Source organism: Gambusia affinis, linkage group LG18 (genome assembly GCF_019740435.1).
Source record: "Gambusia affinis linkage group LG18, SWU_Gaff_1.0, whole genome shotgun sequence".
In the NCBI taxonomy this organism is placed as follows: domain Eukaryota; kingdom Metazoa; phylum Chordata; class Actinopteri; order Cyprinodontiformes; family Poeciliidae; genus Gambusia; species Gambusia affinis.
This window is the reverse complement of record NC_057885.1, coordinates 15,591,134-15,614,441: the sequence shown is the minus strand read 5'-3', so window position 1 is coordinate 15,614,441 and position 23,308 is coordinate 15,591,134. Positions and strand designations below refer to the sequence as shown.

The following is a 23,308-nucleotide window of genomic DNA, read 5'->3' as shown; positions in this document are numbered from 1 at the left end:
ATCTGTACTTATGTAGCACTATTACACACAACAAAGTGACCAATGTGCTTCACAGGTAAAATAAGCGACAAAACAGGTAGAATAATAAGAATGAACAAACACGGGATAAAACAAAACGATTATCACAAAAACAAGCCTATTAAGTGAGCTTATTTATAAGGCAGATTAAAAAAGAGCTTGGCGCCACCTGGGGGTTGGTCAACCAAATTTGCATGATCTCTTTTATGAAGACATGACCACATTATTTATTTATTCTTTACAACAAACTCCTGACAAAAAGTTTTCTAAACTTTTTGGAGACTTTTTATACGGCCAACGTGCTGTAGCTGACTAATAATAACTTTTTAAAAATCTATAAATTTTAAATGCTTAAAATGTTGTTTTAAAATATTTGACTACATGTAGTTGGCGCGTAACGCTTAATTTAAATGTTAAAGATAGGCTTAGATGGTGTGCAGCATGATGTGGATTTGTGGATGTTGCCCCTCCAGAAGCTTCGCGGTGATGAGCGTGAACCCACCAGCTGCGCGCACCACCCGCGGGCGGGTCTCTGCGTGGTGACGTTTCCAAAAAGCGGGCCGGACTCAGTCAGAACTCAGATGATGGGGGGATTATTCGGCGGTGCGGTGGATGTGGTTACTGTGGAGAGTTGCTTGCACGGTTGACATCGAGATGAGCGCGCAGTCGTAGCTTGGCAGAGAGGGTGGCTGCGCACAGCATGGGCACCGGGGACTACATCTGCGTGACCCTGCGTGGTGGCGCACCGTGGGGGTTCAGCCTAAGACAGGGAGAGGGGGATATTTACAGACCTTTACTCGCTTCCCAGGTATCTATCTATTGTTAAATATAAAGTAACTTTGGTGTATTACCAGGTAGTAACATACCTGTTAAGAAATAGCAATGAAAAAAATATCCTTAACTACTTATTGAAAATCTGTGTGGTGAAACTTTTTTTCTATTGAGTGCATTTTTGTGTGCTTTGGTTGTGTTTTGGTGAGAGATTCCTCAGCATCCTTATATGGTCAAGGCCAAAGAGAGTGCGAAGCTCAGGGCAGTGTGCTCTTTCATGGGTTTGCAGAGGCTCTTGTAAGAAAACAAGGCATTATTCAGGATATGAACTAACCTGGGCAAGAGAAATGTGTGTGTGCGTCATGCATGGATGCAGATGAACTAAACTTGATGAAGGTAGAGCTGAAACCTTTCCAAAATGGTGAAGGTGCAGTTAATCAGGAGGGAATAAACATTGCATTGTAGTTTGCTGTATGTTAAGCATTAAGACTTGTTTAATGTGCAGCAGACTTTAAAAAAAGATAGGCATGATCTAAGATTTCCATGGTATGATAACGCTCATAGTTTCAGGATGTAAAACACAAAGGTCTAAAACAAATGCTTAGCATGATGTTACTGCTTTTATTTTTAAACCGTTATTAATCAACTCCTAGCTTGGCAATTTCGAGAACGACTTTGCTTTAACTGGGGTGGGACTCCTTCAATTTCAACAACTTGGCCACTTGTGTTTTTTGTGACCAGAAGCATTTCCAAACAGCCAAATAGGTCTTTTGTCTAAACAAGGGAAACATGACTCTTTCAGCCAGCTGAGCAGCAGAAAACAGCAACAAGTGGGAGAGGTGTATCACTACTGATCTATGTTTTAAAAAGCCAGAAAAACCTCCACACATTCTGGATCCTTCTGTCAGATATTAAAGGGACTTTACATAGTACAAACTGCATGACATAAAGGTTTTGGGGTTTTAAGGCTGGAACTTTTTAAGTGCCTTATACACCTTTGTACCAGTATCTGAGCTGTGGTTTTAGCTTCCACAGCTTCAATGTTTGTGTTTTCACAGCTAGCTTAAACATCTTTGAGCTAAAAGTATGAAGTGGAACTTTAGCAAGTTTGAAATGGTAACTGTTTACAATCTTGCCATACCTTTAAACAGGTAACTACAAAATATTAAATATTTTCAACTCCAGTCTTCAAGTATAAACAACAAATAGCAGTGCATAGCAAAAGAATAAAAAAAATGTAGTCCTCTCCAAATTATTTGCTTTAGTGTTTCTGTATCTTTTGAAAAATAAAAATAAATACACAGCATCCAAATAACTTCTTGAAGACTGCTTTCTGATACTGCAGTGCAGTCACAGTGGCAAAACCAGGTGCCTTTACCCTTGAGGAGATGCTGTGGCTCTATATATGGTATTGTAAGGCAAGCTGCAGTGATCACTCATCAACTCGTTGTCAAAATACTGAGGATGTAAATGTTTTTCTTAAACTGCATTCCTTGCAACATCAAAGTTGAAAGAAAAGCCTCAGAGACTGAAAGAAATTACCAGGGATTATTTTTAGTGACAGATGAACATGCAATAATCAAATCAGGATGTTTGTTTCTGACTTTTCTGCCATTTAAGGTTGTGTGTTCATATTTCTCCTTGGGAAATAGTCCATTTTACAGGCACCCAGATCTCTAAGGAACACATAAACAATGTTCAAAAGAAAAGACTGTATTTTTCCTCCGATTTTGGATATGTCTACCCCAGAAGTAACCAAAAGAATATGAAAATATAATCTCAGGAAAAATTATCTAGAACTTTTACAAATCATTTAATTTTCACCCATAAGTAAACAAATTCTGCACTCAGTCTCGCAAACTGTTGTGCCAAACACAGGGCCCCATACAGGGACAAAACTTTGTATTCCGAAAAGCTTATTTAAGTTTTATTTCCCCTCTTAAATATTATGGTCGAATCATAGTGCTAAACTCTGAGTTTGATGTCATCGGTTTGCTTGTCATCCGGGGATATCAAGCTAAATCATCTGAAAGCCAGGAGTCTGTTAAGCTTTTATTTTTAATGGAGAAGACAAAAAGCCAGATCAGTAACCTAAGAGAAATATAAAGAATAGACTTTGCTGTTTGGTCAAACTCTGCTGAATTCAGTGGGAGCTGTGTTTTGTTTTGTTTGCTCAAACTAAGTGAATGCTCAGAGCTGTGGAGAGGAGTGTAAGTGCATGACTTCTTAATTCTCCTTCCCTTATAAGGGAGGTTGTGTTTTTCTTTTTATTGTGAGTCCTGGCTCCAAGTAGGAAACTGATGAGGTCACTTTTTTTAAAGCTACAGAAACAGCAAAGTATTTGAAACGAGATCTTTTAAAAAAAACTACCAGCTTAACAATGTTGCTGCCTAATTAGAAAGGTATTTCATCCTAGAATGAAACTTCAACATGGATCAGGTCAGGTATAAAGCGAACTGTGACACCTTAAATCTGCCAAATGCATGTATTTTTTACAATTGCATATCTCTACAGCAAAATCAGATTCCTAACATGGATAAATACTACTCTTTGCCTGAATTATTGAATTAAATGCAGACCAAGAGGCCTCTTGTTTTGGTTATTCAAGCCATAATAGTGCACCTTAGCAACCTTATTAAGCTATTAAAAAATCAGCAAAATGCCACAGCTTGTCATTCAGGGGTGTATTTCTGCTCCCCTTAACAACTTGAACTGCATAAGTAGAGGCTCTTCTCTCAGAAAGTCATGAGACCTACGGGAAAACTTTTAGTTGTTTTTTTTTATTGTTGTTTGTTTTGTTTTCATGTGTAAGTAAATTAAGATTAGGTCTCCATAGCAGCTGAATCTGAATGATGCTAGAAAACAATAACATTTGCTCTTAGTACTCTGACAGGCATAGTTTGGCCTTGATCCAGATAACCATACATCATGCTTTCCTCCCACAGGTTCAAAATCATACTGTTTGTTTTAGTAACTTTAAATGACTAGGGTGAGTGTATAAGGTTGCATATCTATGTCTTTGCTCCTAATTACACTGTGATGTGTTAACCTTGCCCCAAAACACTTTATTTAGGCTTAAGTAGATGTTTTTATGTTAAATTACTTTTCGGAATATAAGCCGCCACTTTTTTCCCCACACTTTGAACCACTTTGGCTATAAGCCACTTTGCGGCTTATAGCCCGGTGCGGCTTTTCTGTAGATTTTTCTTCAACCACCAGGGGGCTCTTTAACTGTAAGTGAATAGTTGGAAATAAAAATTGGAAATCAAAGAAAGTGCTGCTTTTCATTAGAACACGCACATGCTAGCAGTAGGAATGACAGAGAAGTGTTTTCAAACTCATACCCTCTCATCATAGAAACCATACGAAGAAGTTCATATGGTGCCTCTTTTAAGTTGAAGGCTATCGATCTGGAAGTATAGATCGATAGCAGCTGCACGTAAGCTCGGCATGAACGAATCCATGGGTAGAGACGCAGGGCTGCCTCCTTCATAGCAGATTTATCAAGGACGCTGGTGTGGCTTACATATGTATTCATCGAGGTAAATTTGTTAAATTCCGTTTTATTGTTTACACCAGGTGTTCCCGCCGGATAATTATTTATGTTGCTTTCACTTCCGCTAGTGAGTTGTTTACGAACGCAAGTGCGACTGAATAAACTTCCGCTTTTCCATTGACATGTCCAGGTTTTCATCGTTATTTGTGGGTCTAGTTGACATCCTTAAATTGAGTGGCGTGATGCATGGAATACCATAGCCTTTCTTCCGGTGCTACTGCATACTAGCTGGTTCGGAGCGAACGGCTGCGAAGAGCACGGCGTGTGAAACAGCGAGCAGCGCTCTTGCTCCGTAGCTGATGCTTAGCGTAAGTGTAGCCCGGAGACTGTGCACAGTATTTTGTACAAAGCCAACATAAGAGTTTTTGTGTACAACGAAGGCGCCAAACATAATTATCTTTGTCAGCCTGCTGCTTTATCATTTTTAGTTCAATGTCATTTAAAATTTTTGTGTAATTTTTGTCCAGGTTGACTTAAAAATGACCTATATTAGTTAGTTAGTTCATTAGTAGTTACGAATACATAGAAAATTCGGCCCGATATTGATATCCGATATTAGTGCTACTTTTATCTGCGCAAAGGAGGATGAATAACATCACGCATTTTAGCTGTTTCAGGGAAAAAAAAAACAACCTTTTTTTTAACGAATCCCTACTTGGTTTATTACATAAAATAGACCAAGTGAAAAAGATTAAAATTTTGGGGGTAAAAAAAGTAACAAAAAAAACAATCCCAAGCTGTGTGAAAGCTGTAGAGCTTTGCAAGGTGATTTTTGAATTGTAGTTTCAATCTGCCTACTTGAAACTTGGAGAAAACATGTTTCCTTGGCGTGTGTAATCAGAACCGTTCACAAAGACAGCCGTAAATGTGATTGTTTCTGGCAAGTCTTTACTTGCACAACAGTGGACACTGCTTCCCTGTCATCACCAGCTGTATTTACCCGTTAGATTTCCAAACAAATGACTCAGACTTAGCTTTTATGAGCAGTAAATTTCAATCAGGACAGGCAGAGGGAAAATGGTTCTCACTGTGTATATTTGGCTTCCAAGGAGAGCAGCGACAAACATTCTCCCTCCTTTTTTGGAGTTTGGATAGGTTACGGTTAGGTTCCAGCAGAATCCATCCTCCCTGTATTAAGGTGAGAGTCCTGATGGATCGCTGGGCCGACTGCCTTTTTAGGGTCTGTTTATCCAGTTGTAAAAACTGGAGATAAAGTCAGGGGGCTCATATTAAACCTACCAGCTGTATAACATAACATGTAAAACACTTTATTGTAGTAGCCAGGCTCATGGAGCTGTTTTAAAATTTCCTTATGCAACACTAATTCCTTTGTGTTTGAGTTCGTTGTTTTTAGCAAAACTGTGAAATTCAAGTGAATAGAAAATGGAGGCAACAATCCCAAAACAAGGAAAAAGCAGTTTCACTTATTCTATGACACGCTATTCGCACGCCACCTAGTGACAAGTAAATTTTACTGCAAGTATTGATGTAACTTGATCAAAATTCAAAATCTAAAGAGTGAGCCGTTGGTAAAGAAATGCATCCATTTCTTTCCCCGCATATTCTTGCACTGTACAGTAATGGTAATTATTTAAAGTGTATTCAAAGTAATAAAATAATTGAAGGCTACTGTGCCATTAAATGCTTCTGTGCTGGATTTGTGTCCGCTTAAACAAAGGAAGCCATTCATTATCTGCATACATACTCGTGCTTAGTGTCACCAGTTAACTTTTTTATTTTCATGTCATAACTCTATTTTTTCACTCGTGCTTACTGAATTGAACTCTTGAGGACATTTGAGTGTGATCTTATTTAGATGAATATGTAATCATTTTACCTGAAAGAACAGGAATTGATATATTCAAGTGTTTCCAAACCCCAGTAAACCTACAAACAACTGCAGTCCTTGCACATCATACAAAATTTAAGAAGTTATGCTATTTGAAATAGGTCCTACATATCTAGATTTGTATCATCTAATTGTGTGGTACTAATATGATCATTTGTCTCCATATGTGTGAGTGGCCTTTTGAGCTGATTTAATAGCTTATTGCAGCCTATAACAGTTTCTTATTAATGAACCATTAGGTAGCAAGAACCGATTACTAGCAAATGAGACCATCAGTCAATCGTTTAACTGGTTAAAGAAGTGCCCTTTAAATGGATTTCCACTGTGTTGGCCTGCACAGACGGCAGGGACAGCATAGTACAGATTACAGTTCTTGTTTTAAAAAAAACAACTGCTCAAATAATAATTATGATGAGTAGATGTAATTTTTGTGTTGTCATCTAATTTAATAAAATCAGTGGAAATCATCCATATTAGTCCTTGGACATGATTTTCATATACGTTCACTGATATAATTAAGCTTCTTTGAGTACTTAGAAAAGTGCTATACAAAGAAAATGTATTATTGCTATGTCAAAAGAAAAATACTAATATTTTCTTCTTACTCATTTATAAATTTAACTGTAATAAAGTGTTCCAATATGTAATCCTACACCTGTGTCTCCTTTAGCCCCTCCTTATTTCTCTCTCATCAATGTATCGTACATGCTCACCTACCATTTCCAAAGTATAAAATTTTATTTCAGTTTTGCCCAAGTCTGGATAAGTATAAAAAGACAAATTAAGGGGCGTGCTGTGGTGGCGTAGGGGATAGCACGACCCACATTTGGAGGCCTTGAGTCCTCGACGTGGCCATCGCAGGTTCAATTCCCGGACCCGGCCGACATTTGCCGCATGTCTTCCCCCCTCTCCTTCCCCCTTTCCTGTCGGCCTACTGTCATATAAGGGACACTAGAGCCCACAAAAAGACCCCCTGGTGGGGAAAAAAAAGACAAATTAAGATTTAGGAAAGATATCGCATTGCCCTTCCTTGGCACCTTTGTTGTACCTTCTTTCTTTGCTCCTTCCTGTCATTCCTTGTGTCCTACTTCCATATCCTCATTAATTTCATCCAGTAATTGAATTTTTCAAATTCCATTAAGCACAAATTTATTTGGAACATTTTTATTTTATGCTTGAAACAAATTTAAAGAACAGAAAACTCTGTAAAAATCTTACATTTTTGTATACTTCTTAAGGTTTTAAACTCACACAGTTCAGAGGCAGTCTGACGGTGAAACAGTTGTTGATTGGTTGGGATAAGTGATAGCTAGCAGCTCTCACTTGTAGGTCATGTTCTCTTCCTCTGTTTTTACCAGCTGTAACTGCAAGTTATGTTCATGCGTGGTGAATCAGATCAAATGTCATTTGATTGCAGATACATGTCATCTGATGGTGATTTTGTTCTCCTTGCTTTTCCCCTCTGCAGGTGGAAGATGGCAGTCGCGCCTATCTGGCTGGAGTCCAGGAGGACGATGAGGTGGTGTCGATCAACGGCGAACCCTGCGCCGATCTGACGCTTTTACAAGCTCTAGCACTCATCGAAACGTCTACAAGCACCCTGCAGTTACTTCTGAAAAGGTTGTTCAGCCTTACCATAATTTGCTAAAATGAACAGTGACTGGCAAAAATAATACTGCAATTTTTGCTGCATAAATGAAAGCATAGAATATATTGTTAAAAGTATTCACTTATCTTTCTTCCTACATACTTGTAGATGATCTTGTGTTGCATCTCATTCTTAATCCTTTCATATGATGTTGACCTACCCTTTTGCACTTAAAACAACTTAAACTCTATTGATAGGGCTTTCTACAAGACTTAGGACTGTATTTGTTGGATTTTTGTCCCTTTGTCAGGTTAGTCACTGAACATGGACAAGAAAGCTTGAAGTTTGTGCTTAAATTTATTCCTAAGGTGATTTTTCATTTTGAAATCAGGCCTCTAGGCTGTAGTCAATTTCTTCTACACCACACTGGCTCATTCATTGTGTTGAAAGAGTCATTTCCCAATTGTTCTCTGTCAGTTTGAGGACAGTCAGTTTTTAGGATTATTCTAAATGTTATTGTATGCTAAGGCACTAAAATTCAGTTTTACTGAGAACAGCTCCACACCATAATCCACTGTGCACCAGACTTTACACCAGGCATGATGCAGTCGAGCAAGTTCTTTCGTCCAGACAGCTAAAATGCCCCGACTCGTTCATTGGTTTGCCATAAAGAGAGGCATGATTCATCTTTCCTGACAACACATAATTAGTGGTTTGGATAACAAACCACTAATTATGTTGTTTTTGTGTAAACTATAGCATTTTATTACAAACCTTTCGAAATACGAGCTTCAGTGAGTCTGAAGAAACTCATTAAAGACTAAGTGAGCTTTAATTAGCTTTCAAACTGCCTATGCTTAAGAACATATTGTGAATCTGTGCATAATACACTTCTACGATTACTGATCAAAACTATTGTTCCAGAAGGGTTAGTTAATATTATTAGTTATTATCAAATTATTAGGAGCCTATGGACTTTTTACATCTAGTACTATAAAATACATCTGTTTTATTTATAGATAAGATCTGGTCTCTTTAAAGTCGCATTGACTGGAATTCACTGACCCCAGTATGATAATGACATTTTGTGGAAATTAGTGCTAGTGAGGTGTAAATGTAATTAAGTTTCACTTCATGGCTCTGACATTTTGGTTATGGTTCAGACTGAGGATTTGGTCTACTTTATTGCTTTAACCATTTATAACTTCCGACTTATTGCTTCTGCTTAAGTTCATGCATTTAAATGCTACTTTTTAGATATTTTTCTGTTTTTTACAAATAAGAAAATAGTTTAAATTATTAAAATAGCTTCAGCCCTAATCTGAAGAGTAGTTTTTTTTCCTTTGTTAATTTTTGACATGTTTTTTTCCGATTTTAATTTATTCTGGTCATAAAATTAAATTACCCTCTATTTAAACTTTAAAAAAAGTCTGTTTTGTTTTGCAATACGTTTAATTTCTATGCAATAATGCAACAAAATACAACAAAAGGATTCCTGTGAGATCTCAATATTAGCTCTACTGCATACTAGTTGTCAAATATGTAATTTAATAAAAGTAAATAAATAAAAATTTCAATCCAGAGTCTCAGATATAGAGTCATGAAAGTACTTACAGGTACAGCTTTGTATGATGACTAAACTGAAGTATGTCCTATAACCAGGCTCTCATCTACAGTAATTGTGTGGTATAATTAATAAAATTTAACAGTACATTCATGAAGAACAAATTAAACAACAAAAATATTCTATTTTCATTAACATTCTCCCTATTTCCTTTCAAAGATGCAATTTCCTCCCCTCTGAAGACAGGGTCTCAGAAGGGATGTCCCTTGGTGAAAAGGTCTCTTCAGAGGAGAATTTAAAAAGCACCACCCTCCACATCATTTCCCCAAAGTCTGAAATCCCAATGGAGGTCTACATATCTGATCCCCAAGGTGAGGTGCTCCATCGGGAGTTGCACAGCGACACAGAAGCTCTCTCAAGAGGTAACTTGTCAGATGACTTGGGAGGCCATGAGCTGGTTTTTAAGCACAACAAGGAAGTGCGACGATGCTGTTCCCCAGGAGAGTTTGTGGAGCTTCAGGTGTCCCTGTCTGACCAAACCTTGGCGTATGGGGGCTGCGCCTCTCTTGGGAGTGCTCGAGGGATTGAGGGGGACTTCTCAGCAATTGAACCCATTCACACCACCTCATCCCACCATGTGCAATGCTCCGTTAGAGAGCCGCTCGGGCAGCATGGCGTGGTGGTCCGCGCTTCCACTGTGGAGGGCACTTTGCAGCCTCCAGATGCATCAGGAACGGGGAGGAGCACTCTTAGCGTGGGTGGCCCCATGATCACCGAAAACATTGGGTCGCAAAGTGAAGAGGAGGAAGGAGGGGGACCCAGTCAGCCTGTTTCTACGTCTTTCACTGTCTCATTCGAAATTCCATCGGACGAGGCAACTCTAGCAGAAGAACAAGAAGACTCCGAATCAGAAGGGGATCAAGAAAAACCCAACAAGCATCGGGCAAAACACGCAAGTAAGTAACTTTGAGGAAACTCTTTTCTTTTTATACCATGAAGTATTACATCACTAAACTGTGTTTGTTAACATGTGTGCTGATCCCCTGTGTGTGTAGGCCTTAAAATAGGATGTCTTTTACTGCTCATGGAGGAGGGAGCTCATTCCTTTCAATGAAAGCAGATACGACAAAACCAGAAAGGATATTTTTAAGAAGCATAACATAAACTGTTAAACTGTTATAAATGAAAAAAAAAATGATTACGCGTAACTCCAGTAACTTTTTCAAACACCATAAACTTTATGGGGGCAAAATACGTATAGTGAGGAGCTCTTCTGAGCTGTGTAAAAGACAGAAATATCACAAGAGCACACTGATGATGCCTGCAGAAGTGGCTCTTTGACAGACACCAGCATATGTCCCCTTCATCTGTTACCTGATCCTTTCAAACTGGGTGCTTTAACAGGGCTGAAAAAGTGCGGGTGTCGTTCACTCTCGTTGTCTTCTCCACCCTGTGGTTTCTCCTGCGCGAGCATTAAGAAGTAAGACTGTTTGATTTATTTTGTAGGAATAACTCTTCATTGTCAGTTGTTGCGTTGGTTATATGGTGTAAATTGTTTGAGCAAGTGTCAGAAGTCTAAACAAAAAAGGACCTACTTTAAAGTTACAAATAGCTACTTCTAAGGATGATCAGACTTAAATTTACTGTATGCAAGTTATTTTTGTGGTTCATATTTTTGGCTTGTTTGTCTGAAAGGTTAATTTGATGTATGGTGTTGAATGTTTAGTGAGTGAACCAATAAAAACATTATATACGGGTCAGGAACTTTTACTGCTTCTTTCATATATTAATATTTTCTTAGCACAAGCAGAACATTTTGTGTGAAATAAGATTATAAGCCATGATCATGCAAATGAAAAAGTTAGCTTATTTTATAGTTTCTTGCATGTTTAAATAATTTCAACCATATTTTAAGAAAACACTTAAAATTTTAAAATATAAACCATGTCCCATAATTTGAAGTCTTCCCTGGAGTCACTTAAATTACTCTCTCCTGTGTCCCAGTTTTTAATAATTGTTTTCTTAGCTTTTCATGTACTTTGGAGGTTCCAGATGATTGCACAATAAAAGTAATATTTTATGTCCCTGCCAGGATTTAGGTTTGGTACATTCCCAAAACAATTTTGGGAACGTACCACTTTTTCTACATAAGACTTTTTAGGTAATTTCTGATATTTTTGCTACATTTTTCTTTGTGTTTAGATTTTTTGTAAGTGATTAATAGCTTTATACTGAGATGGAATCTACTCAATATTAATATTGGCATTAATATTACCAAATATATTTAATTTGGAAATGTAATTGTCCTTTTTGCTGAATCAGTTTTTTTTATTTTCTACACAGGGCTCAGACGTAACGAGAGTCTGTCAGAGAAACAGGTGAAGGAGGCCAAATCCAAATGTAAACGTATAGCTCTCCTTCTGTCGGCTGCTCCTTCAAACCCCAATAATAAGGGGGTGTTGATGTTCAAGAAACATCGTCAGAGGGCCAAGAAATACACGCTAGTAAGCTACGGCACAGGAGAGGACAAACCAGATTTCAGTGACGAAGAAGACGACGTGAACTGGGACGATAAGCAAGAAATCCCCGCTGGTGAATTTAGCTTTGAAACTGCTATCGATTGTGAATCAAACAGGCCTTTTTTTTTGAATGCTCCAGGTAGTAAAGGTGTGCTAACTTTTAAGTTAGGGAAGAGTCTTGTTGAAATTAACACCAACTTGAACAACCAAACTGAGATGGAATGTTTGCCTGAAACCAAAGGCAAGGGTGCAGCGATGTTTGCTCAAAGGCGTCAGAGGATGGATGAGATCACCGCTGAACACGAGGAGCTCCGGCGTCAAGGACTACCTGTGGAAGCAGTGCAAGAGTTGGAGAAGAAAGTAACGGAGCAATCCTATATCCAGTCTGCAACAGAGGGTCATGGTTATTTGGATGTGAATATGCACCAACAAAACCAGCAGCAGTACCAGCAATATCAGGAGCAACAGTATTATGAGCAACAACAAAACTACCAACAGCAGCAACAGTATCAACAATATCAGCAGCAGCAGTACGAGCAACAACAATACAAGCAACAGCAACTGTATCAGCAACAGCAACAATATCATCAAGAGCACCAGCAAATGCACCAGTATTCTACAAATATCAATGGTACAATCCAGCATCAAACTAATGAAATTCAGAGTTCATACAACAATCGTACTGCAAAACCTTTCACAACAGAAAACGTGGTGGCAACACCTTATTCTCATGGAGCAAGTGGGACCAATCAAGATTCTGTTGGCCAAGGAGAGCAGATAGCTTCCCGTGATGAGCGCATTTCTACTCCTGCAATTAGGACAGGCCTGCTGTCGGACTCTAGGAGAAAGAATACCGGCAAGCCTATGTTTACTTTTAAAGAGGCCCCAAAAGTATCACCCAACCCTGCATTGCTGAACCTTCTCAATAGAAGTGACAAAAAAGGTTTTGAGTCTGGGCCTGAAGAAGACTATCTTAGCCTTGGAGCGGAAGCTTGCAATTTCCTCCAGTCCCAAAGACTTAAACCTAAGATTCCTCCACCAGTTGCGCCAAAGCCTTTGATCAACCCCAACTCTCCTCCTTGGTCTGCTCAGATAGAAGCAGCCAACCAGGACATGCCTCAGTGTGCTGAAAATAGTCTGTCCACACCTGCTGCACCCCCCACCACAGAAACTGCCCCTGCTCAAGAACTAGAGCCAACTCCTGCACCTGCCCCTGAGCCTTCTACCCTTCCTACCCCTGAGGAAACCACTGCCAATCCCACTCCAGCCGAGCAGCATTCATGGACTCTCCCTGAACCAGAGTCTGAACAGCAGCCTGCGCAAGTGACATCTCAAGAGACACATGGCCAGGTGATTTCTGCTCAGCATTGTGAGTCCTCTCAAATGGCCACCTGGGGTTCAGTACAGGTACAAGCACATCAACAGTTAGCTGCTTGTTCATGGCAATCAGCCCAAGTGCAACCTCAGAACCCACCTCCAAGTCAGTCCCCACCACAGCCACCATGGGTAACACGTCAATCTACTCAAAACCAAACGCAGATTCAGCTAAGCTCAAATACTTGGACCCCTCAGGGGCAACCATCCTGGACTCCGCATGAAGAGCAAGCACAACCTCAGACAAATGCTCAACCATCCTGGGCCCAGCCTCAAGAGCAGCTTCAGTCCCATCCACAAGTTCAGCCATCATGGACTCTCATGAAGGAGAAGCAACTCTTGCAGCAAACACAGGCCTCCTGGAGTCAAACCCAAGAACCAGTACAGACACAACCCCAGAATCGATGGATGCAGCCTCCCCATACAAACTCTCAACAGGAGCTGCCATGGGTTCAACAACCTCAGCAAAAACCTCAAGTACAGCCACCATGGGTTCAACAAGTTCAGCCAGAAATACAACCACAACACCCTTGGGTTCAACCAGAAGCACAGCCACAACCATCTTGGGGACAACAGCAACATCATCAGGTACTCCCACAAGCATGGGCAAATGCCCAAGTTCCAGGTCAGCCTCAACCACCCTGGGTCTCAACTCCACCTCAACCGCAACCTCCTGCCAATCCATGGGCACAATCACAAACACAAGCCCAAACTCAGCCACCGTGGATGAATGCAGCTCAGATACAACCTCAAGCACAGGCTCAAGTTAATCTGAATCCATGGGCACCAGTTCCTGCACATACTCCATCTCAGACATCATGGGCTCCACAACCTCCAGAACATGGTGGTGAGCAACCTATAAATTCATGGGCTCAGGACCAAAGTCAGGCCCAACATCAACCACCCTGGACACAATCAGTTCCTTCACCGCCCACACCCCAGTCCAACTGGCAACAGTCCCTTTCAAATACATCTCAACAACCACAACTCAATACATGGCCATCAGCTCAAGCCCAGCCTCCAACACCAGTTAATGACTGGCGACCACAGCTACAGCAATCATCTTTGAATGTTCCATTGTCTACAGTAAACAGCCAACCTTCTCCTAAACCATGGCACCCACCACAAAACCAGACTCCTCCCCCTCCACCACGGCGAATGTTCTCTTATACTGTTGGTCAAAAAACTGCATCGCCTGTCAACCCAATGGCCACTGTCTTAAATCCTAAATTGTCCCAGGGTCCAGCTTTTGAGATGCCAGTGGTCAAAGGAAAAGGAGCTGACATGTTTGCTAAGAGGCAATCTCGCATGGAGAAGTTTGTTGTGGACTCTGAGACTGTGGAAGCCAACAAAGCAAGTCGTTCAACATCGCCATCTGTGTCCTTACCAAATGAATGGAAGTATACACCCAATGTACGTGCTCCGCCTCCCAGGGCCTACAATCCTATTCAATCTCCTTTTTATCCCCCAGCAGCAACCAAACAGCCCCCTGCAAGTGGTCCTTCAATCAAAGCAAAGAAAAAAGACCAGGAGAAACCAATACCTGCCCCTAAACCACTGAATGTTATTGATGTCATGAAGCATCAACCATATAAACTAGATTCTTCACTCTTTATCTTTGGTACAGGAGCAGAGGCTGCTAAGCCCCCTGTACCAAAGCCCAGCTCACCTCCTCACTCGCTTCTTGAAAGCCAAACAATTAGATATGATCAAATGGCTCCAGTGCAACACGCTGGACCATTTACTCCTCCATATCCCCAGCAAGGCTATGGGATACCCATGCAGCCTGTAATGCATGATCCCCACTACCAGCAAGCCCAAGGAAATGTTTATCCTTATCAGCCATCTCCAGGTAGTCCATACCAACAAGAATATAACCAGCAGTATCTGCAGGCTGTTCCACCAACTTATCATCCCCAAGCCCCTCAGCCTTTAAACCATCCCTACCAACAGGCTGCTTACCAGCCAGCCAGCAGCCCTCCCTATCTGGCAACTCCCTCAGTACCATACAAAGCACTGCCTACTAATAACTACGTAGCCCCAAGTATTCCTCTGGCTGCTAGGCCTGATTCTGTAACTGGTGGTGGTACTGGAGCTGCACCCAAGCCTAAATTTACTGCTAACAAGAGCTCAGCTCAGGTGTGGAAGCCAACATTGGTTGAAAAAGATTGATTATCATAGGCAAATGGCAGGTTCATTGCCTAGTTGTGTCAAAACAGTGCACTTACAATACACTGCCAGTGGAAGACTTAAAGCACATTGTTTAAACTTGTTAAAGAAGTCAATGTCTCTGCCCTGCTGGCTTTCTGTTGTTGTAGAACAAAGTGTGTCAGATCACAATTGTTCAGCACTTAGTTAAATTAGTTCAGTTGCACATTAAGACCTTAAGGTTACCCACAAGAGGGTCAACAAAGGTTGATGTGTTTTATGCTAAACAAATGCAGTTTTGTGCAAATCTAACGTGATGATGCTAGGAATGTAGGGGAGTATTTAGGAAGAAAGCAAGAAGAAGGGGTCAGAAGTGAATGATGTATGGACTGAAAAAAAGGTTTAATTTAGCAAATATGATATTGCTGAATTTTATAGTAAACTCATAAAAGTGTCTTAAAGAAAATCAAATCTAAAGAAATGTAAAATTAAGCAGTTGAAGGAATGGAGCAGTGGGAAAAAGGTATGGTTTGTATGCTGTAATACATTATCAATAAAGTCAAGTAATGACATTGGCAAGCAACTTTACTTATGTAGGTCAAGTTAAGCTCACGAGACACAGAAACTCTTTGTGATAATTAAAAAAAGATTGCTTAAAATAACTTAAAAAGATTATTAATTTGGGGGTAGCGAGATTGTGTTTCTGTATTTTAATTTTATGTTTGTTTTTTTCATGTCTCCTTCTTAGGCAGATTGGTGTTATTTTAAACTCCTTACCAGCTGTTGCATCATGTTAGATGCTATATTTAAAGTGCCTTACGAGAAGTCCAGTTCTGAGGTCCACATACTATTGTAGGCTTAGATTTCAGCTCAGGCAACTGAAAGCTACTATCATTCAAACTTTCACATGTCTGTGTTAATGCATCTTTATCTTTTCAACAATATAATATGGTTGCATCAGAATTAATTTTCAAAATAGAATTAATGAAGGTGTAAGTTTATGAGTAAAACTGAGTTAGATGTATATTTGGTACAGGGCTTCTTCTCTTGTTTTTGTTTTTCTCTCTTCATTGTGCACTTTATGTATAATTCACTGCAGTGCCATTAAACTATCTCTTTTTCGTGTTTGGTTTTCCTTTTCTTCTCCTTTGGGTTTTCTTTATGTTTTACTTTCTATTCCCAACTTTTTCTTCTGATCATGTTTTTCATCTATGCTATAAAAAGCAATGAAAAGTGCTACGTCTTGGTTTTACGCTGGCAATCTCCTAAAAAGACTGTCAGATACTTCTGACCATCCCATTAAGCTGGTTTTGTAAAAGTTAGGCCGGTTTGTGCTTGAGAAGCACATTCCTGTAGAATGACAACCTGAAGATGTTTTTATGAGGGGATTAATAGTTGATTTCAGGATGGTCTCATTAGGAGAGGAGGTCAAGTGTGTCATCCATTTTTCAAAAGATTAGCTATTTTTTATTTAGGACTTTTACATCACATGTCTCTTCACTTTGATCTTACAGTGTCCATACAAGAAAGATCAAAGAAAAGAAAGTTTTAGAAATTTAAGTTTGGAATTGATGGGGGTTTTTTTTGTTTTGTTTGAAAACTCTCTTGTACATTACGTCTTAATTTCTTACACATTTCTGCAACATTTCCAAAATCCACTGTTAATGTTACCCAGACAGGGAGATGCAAACCCAGATATAGTTTATTATTACCCTCAATTGCTAATGTAGAATAACAGTACATCATCTTTTCACAAGTGTGTGAAAAGATGATGTACTGCAAGACTTTTAAATTATGTATTATTTTTTAATATTCTTTTTCAAAGGAGCCAGAATTTCTTAGAATTTCACTTTCAAAGGAATTAATGTCCCTTGAACTTTTGCACATTTTGTTTTATTACAACCCATAACTTTAATGTACTATATTGTGATGTATCATAAAGCCATGTGGAATTGTGAAATAGATGGAAAGTGGTGCAGTCTTTTCGTATTTTCTTTACAAACAAAATCTGAAAAGTTTGGAGTCAACAACAATTTTTCTCTTTTTGCAAACAAATTTTAAAATTGTTTCATTTTCCTTTCACTTCACAATTTCACAACCACATATGGTTCAAAGGATATTCATTTTTAGGCAAGCTCCTTTGTCTGGATTGAGAGTTCTCCTGGCTTTCTGAGAGTTTTTCTTCTGACTTTCGCTTAATTTTCTCATGTTTTCACTTACTTGCCATTGTTCTTTAAACCTCATAACCCCGATCTATGAATCATTAGGCATAAAGTGGTTCATAGATCCACAAATCCTGTGTTTTTATTGCATAGCTAATAACTGAGTAAACATAATTTTAGGCGTTTGTTGTTAAAAGCAGTCTGTTTCAAAGATATAGTTTGTTCCAACCCCTTGAGTTGAAAGTTCAACATATCGGAGATGTGGACTCAACCTTGAAACTTGAAAATGTCTCAAAATGCTCAAAACAAAGACCCTAGACTTGACTTGGACTCATGCTCTTAAGTCTTAAACCTGGAGTCTATTGAACCTTTTTTTACCTAAAGTAATTAAGGTGGAAACTAAACCAGTAAGAATGTATTAAGGGTCTACATGACTTTGCAAAAATGCATTAATGTTCACTATACCATCATAATAACCACACAGAAATCTCTCAAATTAACCTCTGCATATAACTTACCTTGTATCATTTTTGAGTAAAAAATATCCTGTAACCAGTGAGGTGACGTTCAAGAGCTATCGGCTGAAACTTCTCATACAGTAGATCACGTATGTCGAAATTCATTCCTAAAGGGCTTGTGTCCTGCAACTTTTGAATGTGTTTTAAGTCCAATACATCTGAATTGAATGATTAAATCAACTCATGAATTCAAACCTTCAAAGTTCAGTTGATGACATAATTATGTGAAACAAGTGTGTTGATGTCAAAAGGATGCAGAACACCGCCCCTTGAGGGCTGGATTTTGACATAAAGGCAAGACTAATTTTGACTGAAAGTTAATGCATTTCTCAGGGTCTGTTGCTATATTTTTGCTGTTTCTTAGGCTTCACTTTCATCGCTTTTTTACATCTTCATCAACTTCTTCTGCTTGATAAAATCTTTGGTTTGGTTTCAGACAGAGGTGTTTTTCTCTTTTGCTTGTTTTCTTTGTATTTTCACATATTTTGCTTTTCCCCTGTTATTCTTGAACTTTCTTCTTTCCCAATTACAGCCTGTGCTTCTGACAGTACATAAGACTCACCAGAAGATGGCAGCACCCACTGTTTGTTTGGTTCACCTTTTCACAGAATGTACTTTAATCAAGGAGCCTATGAGGAGCATAGGGGTGCCTATTCATCTCAGACCACCCGTCACTGTTATCCCTTTGATGCATGTTAATTAAGGGACGGACTGTAGCATTAATCAGTGGAGTGCCACAATTATGACGTCTAGCAAAACGAGTTCGCTGAACATAAGGTTAGCCTACTCTGTTCTGATAAAAATGGTTATTGTAGCCTACAAGTGCTTTTAGTTTATTATTTCTAATCGTGAAATACAACCCTTATGAGAAACATTTTAATAAGGACCTGCTTAGTTGATAATGTTTTCTGAGTCAATTTGCAGCCAAGCCCCATAAAAATATGCCTTTACTAAAATAAGCCTCTATGAATCCCTCTCTACAGGCAACTGGCAGGGGCTACACCCTTTCTCCACCAGCCAGGGTGCTGTTCACAGGCCAGATTTTGGCGTCTGCTTCTTCCTCTCCCAAGCCTCCAACCCAAGCCTCCACCAACCTCCCGGTGAGGCAGACATCCCGTTTGGACAAAGGCTTCAAACCCCTCACTCCCTGGGAAGCCGCCTCCCGCCATCCATTGGGTCTGGTAGACGAAGCCTTTGCTTTTCAAGATCTGCAGCAGGCTCTTGCCTCAAATGTCCACTTTGCTGCCCGGCGTAAAACCCTACCTGAGCCACCTGTAGAGTGGAAAGGAAGAATCAGTTGCACAACCCCACCGAAACCAGGCAGCCAGACTTGGAGCCAAAGCCGCAATCAGGGCCGAGCTCCGATTCCATCGTTCGTGTCTCCGTCGAGGAGCCCTGCCTCCAGCCCGGTTGGCCTGCAAGGTTACAGGTCCCTGCCAAGGCAGTGGCAGCCTCAGAAGTACGTGGTTGAGGCTAACCAGAGACACTCTGTGTCTTCGCCTGAGAGGCCAACATACATGTCTGCATACACCAGCAATACCTGGAGCTGGAGGCGGTAGAATACAGCCGAGACATTTGGTAATGAGTGTCTCATCCCTTATCTTTTTCACCTCTTTGAACAAAACAAGCCAATAGATGAGAAATTGTGTGACAGTTTAGCTTTCAGAATGATTATTTAATGTTTCACTTATTGTTTCATTAAATAAGTGACAATGCATGCCACAGTTAAATGAGGAAAAAGGTGATTAACACAAGTAGCTTTTATGAATGTAAATAAAGGATATCTGTAACATTCAGTTGGATTCTAACTAGACTGAGTCAGAAACTTCTACAACTATTGGCACCTCCTGGTTAAGATTTGCACAAGATCCATAAAAAACATGTTTTGGTTCTCTTACTGTGAGCTTTGGCTATTTTTCAACTCCCACAGCATTGTCCACACTGTGCTTGATAGCCAGATATATCTGGAGTGGCTCGTTTTTCACAGTTTCGTTTTTGTCAATCATTGCTGTTCCTGTAGATGAGGGCATCTTTACATAAGAAGCTTTTTTCTTGATCATTTTTATCATTAAGTACACATCTATTATACTTGAATGGCATGTTCTCTTGTTTTTCCAATGTCGAAGAGTAGCAAAGAGAACATGGGTACCGCCATGTTTTACAAATACACTGCAGCAAAAGAAAGTGTTTGCCTCCCAATTTTTTTTTCAGGTTTGCTTTTCTGTCATTTTAATATAAGAGACAACTGGAGTAAATACAGTAAAGGCAGTTTTTAAATACTGATATACAAGATTCTGTAAATTACAAATGAAAAGTTCCTAGACACTGATCAACTTTTTAAAAAAGTAAATTATTTTTCAAGCTTTTCCATCTTCACCAGGAGGGGGAGTAATATTTAAGAAATGTGTACCTTGTTGAAGGAATGAGTATGTTGTTTAGAAGGGATGTATGAGTGAGGATGGACATCCATCAGCTACGTTCAGCTTTGTTATAGAAGATGATTTGGACAAATTGATATATACATGAGAAATTAGAAAAGATGTCAATAACTGTGTTGTCAGCATAATTGAATGACTGCAGCAGCTAATTTTCAATATTTATTGATAGTTTCAACTTGTTCCACTTGAGTTTGGACAGGACAAATTCAACATTCTCTTGACTTGGGTCCAGAAATGATGAGTTATCTCCACACTAAAGAATGTAAAATGAGGCATATTTTTTGTTTGTCACTCAGTTTCCAAAAGAGAAATGCACAACCAAAATATAGTAATTTCTGTGCCTTATTGGAATTATTTGTACATTACGTCTTAAACCGACCACATTGAGCATAAAACACAATACATTTGGATGGGCACTACCACGCTATGTAAGATCTTTTACTGTTCATTCATGTTTTCAGTGTTGAAATTTCAGTCTTTTCCTTCACCCTTAAGGATCTGCTTACTCCTCTTCAGGGTTGTGACTGGGTCTCAAAGCATTCAGTAGCTGAGAGGAGGGATACCCCACAGTTTGTCAGTCCATTACTGAACCTTCCACACATAGTCGTATCTGTTTCTTGTTAGATTAAGATCCATCTAACTTTTCTTAGATGAATCTTAATCTAAAGAAATTAAACATATTTTGTGAAACATAAAATGCTTTCACATTAATCATATTATGTGTTCATGTATTATACAGTGTGCGTGGGTGCGTGTGCGTGTGTGTGTGTGCGTGTGCACGCGCTTTTTTTCCATATAAAATGTTTACTTGACATCTTGGGATGGAGGTCCAATCCTTTAAACACAGTGTATGAATGTACAATTGTGGTTAAATAGGCATAGGTATTACTCAGATAATAGATTGGACTGCCGTACCGTTGGAGGCACTTCCAGTATTCAGCCTGAGAGAATGTACCTTCATCAATGCCGACAGAGTTTCTGCAAAGCGTAACATGTAAGTAATGTTATCACTGATTAATTTTTCCAGCATTCATCAAAGTTCTTTTACATGTCGGATTTTTTTCATATCCGAGCTGCCATGCTACAAGGAGATTAGATTGTTAGATTAGATGTATTACACTATCTTATGTGTAGAAAGGTGATGCTGCAGGATTTCATTTTATTTTTTTATGAAACAAGTTAAATATTCAATGAGTTGTGTAGTTTTAATGTTGGTAATTACTCTAATATGCTTCAGTCTGCAATGTGAGACCAAACCTGAACAAAAGTCCAAGTAAGTCAGGAATGGAGGCTTACTTGGACTTAATAGCCATGTGAATTATGGCTGTAGGTAGCCATAATTCATAGTGCTATTTGATGCTCTTTTTTTTTCTCCGAAGAGTTTTTGCGGCGCTAGTGGCTCGTATTTTTCTTTTTCTTTTTCTTCCTGTTTTGGAGCGTTATGCTTTAACATGTGGCCAAAATGGGTTTAAGAGGACTTGATGACTGCCCGACTGTTTTCATTAGTTAATTGGAAAAATAAGAAAAGGCTCCTTTGGAGTTTGTAGCAAATGGAATAAATCAACTACAGTATTTTGAGAGGCAACGGACATAAAGTTAGCATTAAGCGTTGGATCGAAAATTTTGCTTACATAACAGGTTCACTGTGAAAAAGTTTTATGAAAACTGTGTGTGGGGTGTGCTTTGATAAAAAATTAGTAATCATCTCCAAAAATTAAAGTGTGATTGTGTGTTTTCTGCATAGGGTAAATGTTTTGACGTGATTCTCTCTGGGCAATGCCAGTAACATGAGTAGGATTGATCTCACTGGTCACTTGTTCTCACTTGATGTTTTGTTTAGCTTTAGCTTATTTGATTGATGATTTATGCTTCCTTCTTATAAAGATGTGTAAAAACCTCTAAAATAACTCTTTCTCTATTGCGGTAACATAATTAAAGTTAAGTTTGGGTACTGTTATTTAGTGGCGGAAATACAAAATATAGAATATACATACATATTTAATCCTTTTTGACAAAATCAATCCTGTCATAATAATATGTACCTTACCTTTTACACATATATGTTGATTGGGGTGCCTGGAAATTTTTAATTAGCAATTCAGTTGGCAACTATGGGGAAGATTTTATTAAAACTGTTTATTTTAAGGGGTTTTGTGCACATCTTTACCTTTTCCCATTATTGTGAGTGGGAAGGTTGTGATAGCACAGGTTGCTTTAAATAACAGCCGTAATTCATAGTGCTGCTTGATACTGAAACATACTTTCTGAAGTGTTTTTTGTTTTTTTACAAAATAAACACAGCTAAGTAGCACTGCTTTTCAACCCGTTATTATTTGTGTTTGTGTTCTTTGCATTTCACTCCAAGCTGAAAAGAAATTTGCTTTGGGCCCTTTGTTGCTAGCTGTACCTTCCCAGAAGGATTTCTTTTAATAAGAGTTGTTCCACGTACAGCGCGGTGGGGGTTGGGGAGCGGGACTCATTTCCATGATGACCGCTGGTTATGTAAAAACAGGGTCAAACTACTGTAGCTTGGACCATTAGAAAACGAGAGATAACAGAAAAAGGGGAGACTATAAACAGAAATTTCCCATAACAATTTAGATCTGGGAAATGATTTGCCTTTTGTCGAAATGGAATGTGAGCAAGTGGCATACAAAGCAGCACCAACAAATTAGAAAATGTTTAAGATGGCAGTACATACAATGATCCTGTTGCTCTGAGGTGAAAACCCAGTCGCCCTCTTTTATGTTTCTTAAAGTAATAAAGTACATATAGGTAAGACATAGGTTAATAAAAACATAGT

At 39.1% G+C, this 23,308-nt stretch overlaps 1 protein-coding gene across 2 annotated transcripts; it reads left to right on the top strand.

Annotated features, from left to right (window-relative positions):
* The first annotated feature begins 597 nt into the window (after window positions 1-597).
* LOC122820050 (synaptopodin-2) lies at window positions 598-22,827 on the top strand. 2 transcript variants are annotated; one of them, XM_044097215.1, is made up of 5 exons: window positions 598-826; window positions 7,663-7,814; window positions 9,566-10,302; window positions 11,690-14,652; window positions 19,051-22,827. In XM_044097215.1, the coding sequence occupies exons 1-5, from the start codon at window positions 719-721 to the stop codon at window positions 19,624-19,626; spliced, it is 4,536 nt and encodes a 1,511-aa protein (XP_043953150.1). In that variant the 5' UTR covers window positions 598-718; the 3' UTR covers window positions 19,627-22,827. The 2 variants fall into 2 exon arrangements, with proteins under 2 accessions (XP_043953150.1, XP_043953149.1); XM_044097214.1 differs by lacking the exon at window positions 19,051-22,827 and having other exon boundaries at window positions 627-826; window positions 11,690-16,512.
* The last annotated feature ends 481 nt before the right edge of the window (window positions 22,828-23,308 follow it).

What these genes read in the sequence shown, in the direction of transcription:
- LOC122820050 (XM_044097214.1), top strand. Translation starts at nt 719, where the DNA reads ATGGGCACCGGGGACTACATCTGCGTGACCCTGCGTGGTGGCGCACCG. An exon ending in GACCTTTACTCGCTTCCCAG is followed by an intron (nt 827 to 7,662) that starts GTATCTATCTAT and finishes TCCCCTCTGCAG; the next exon opens with GTGGAAGATGGCAGTCGCGC. An exon ending in GCATCGGGCAAAACACGCAA is followed by an intron (nt 10,303 to 11,689) that starts GTAAGTAACTTT and finishes TTTTCTACACAG; the next exon opens with GGCTCAGACGTAACGAGAGT.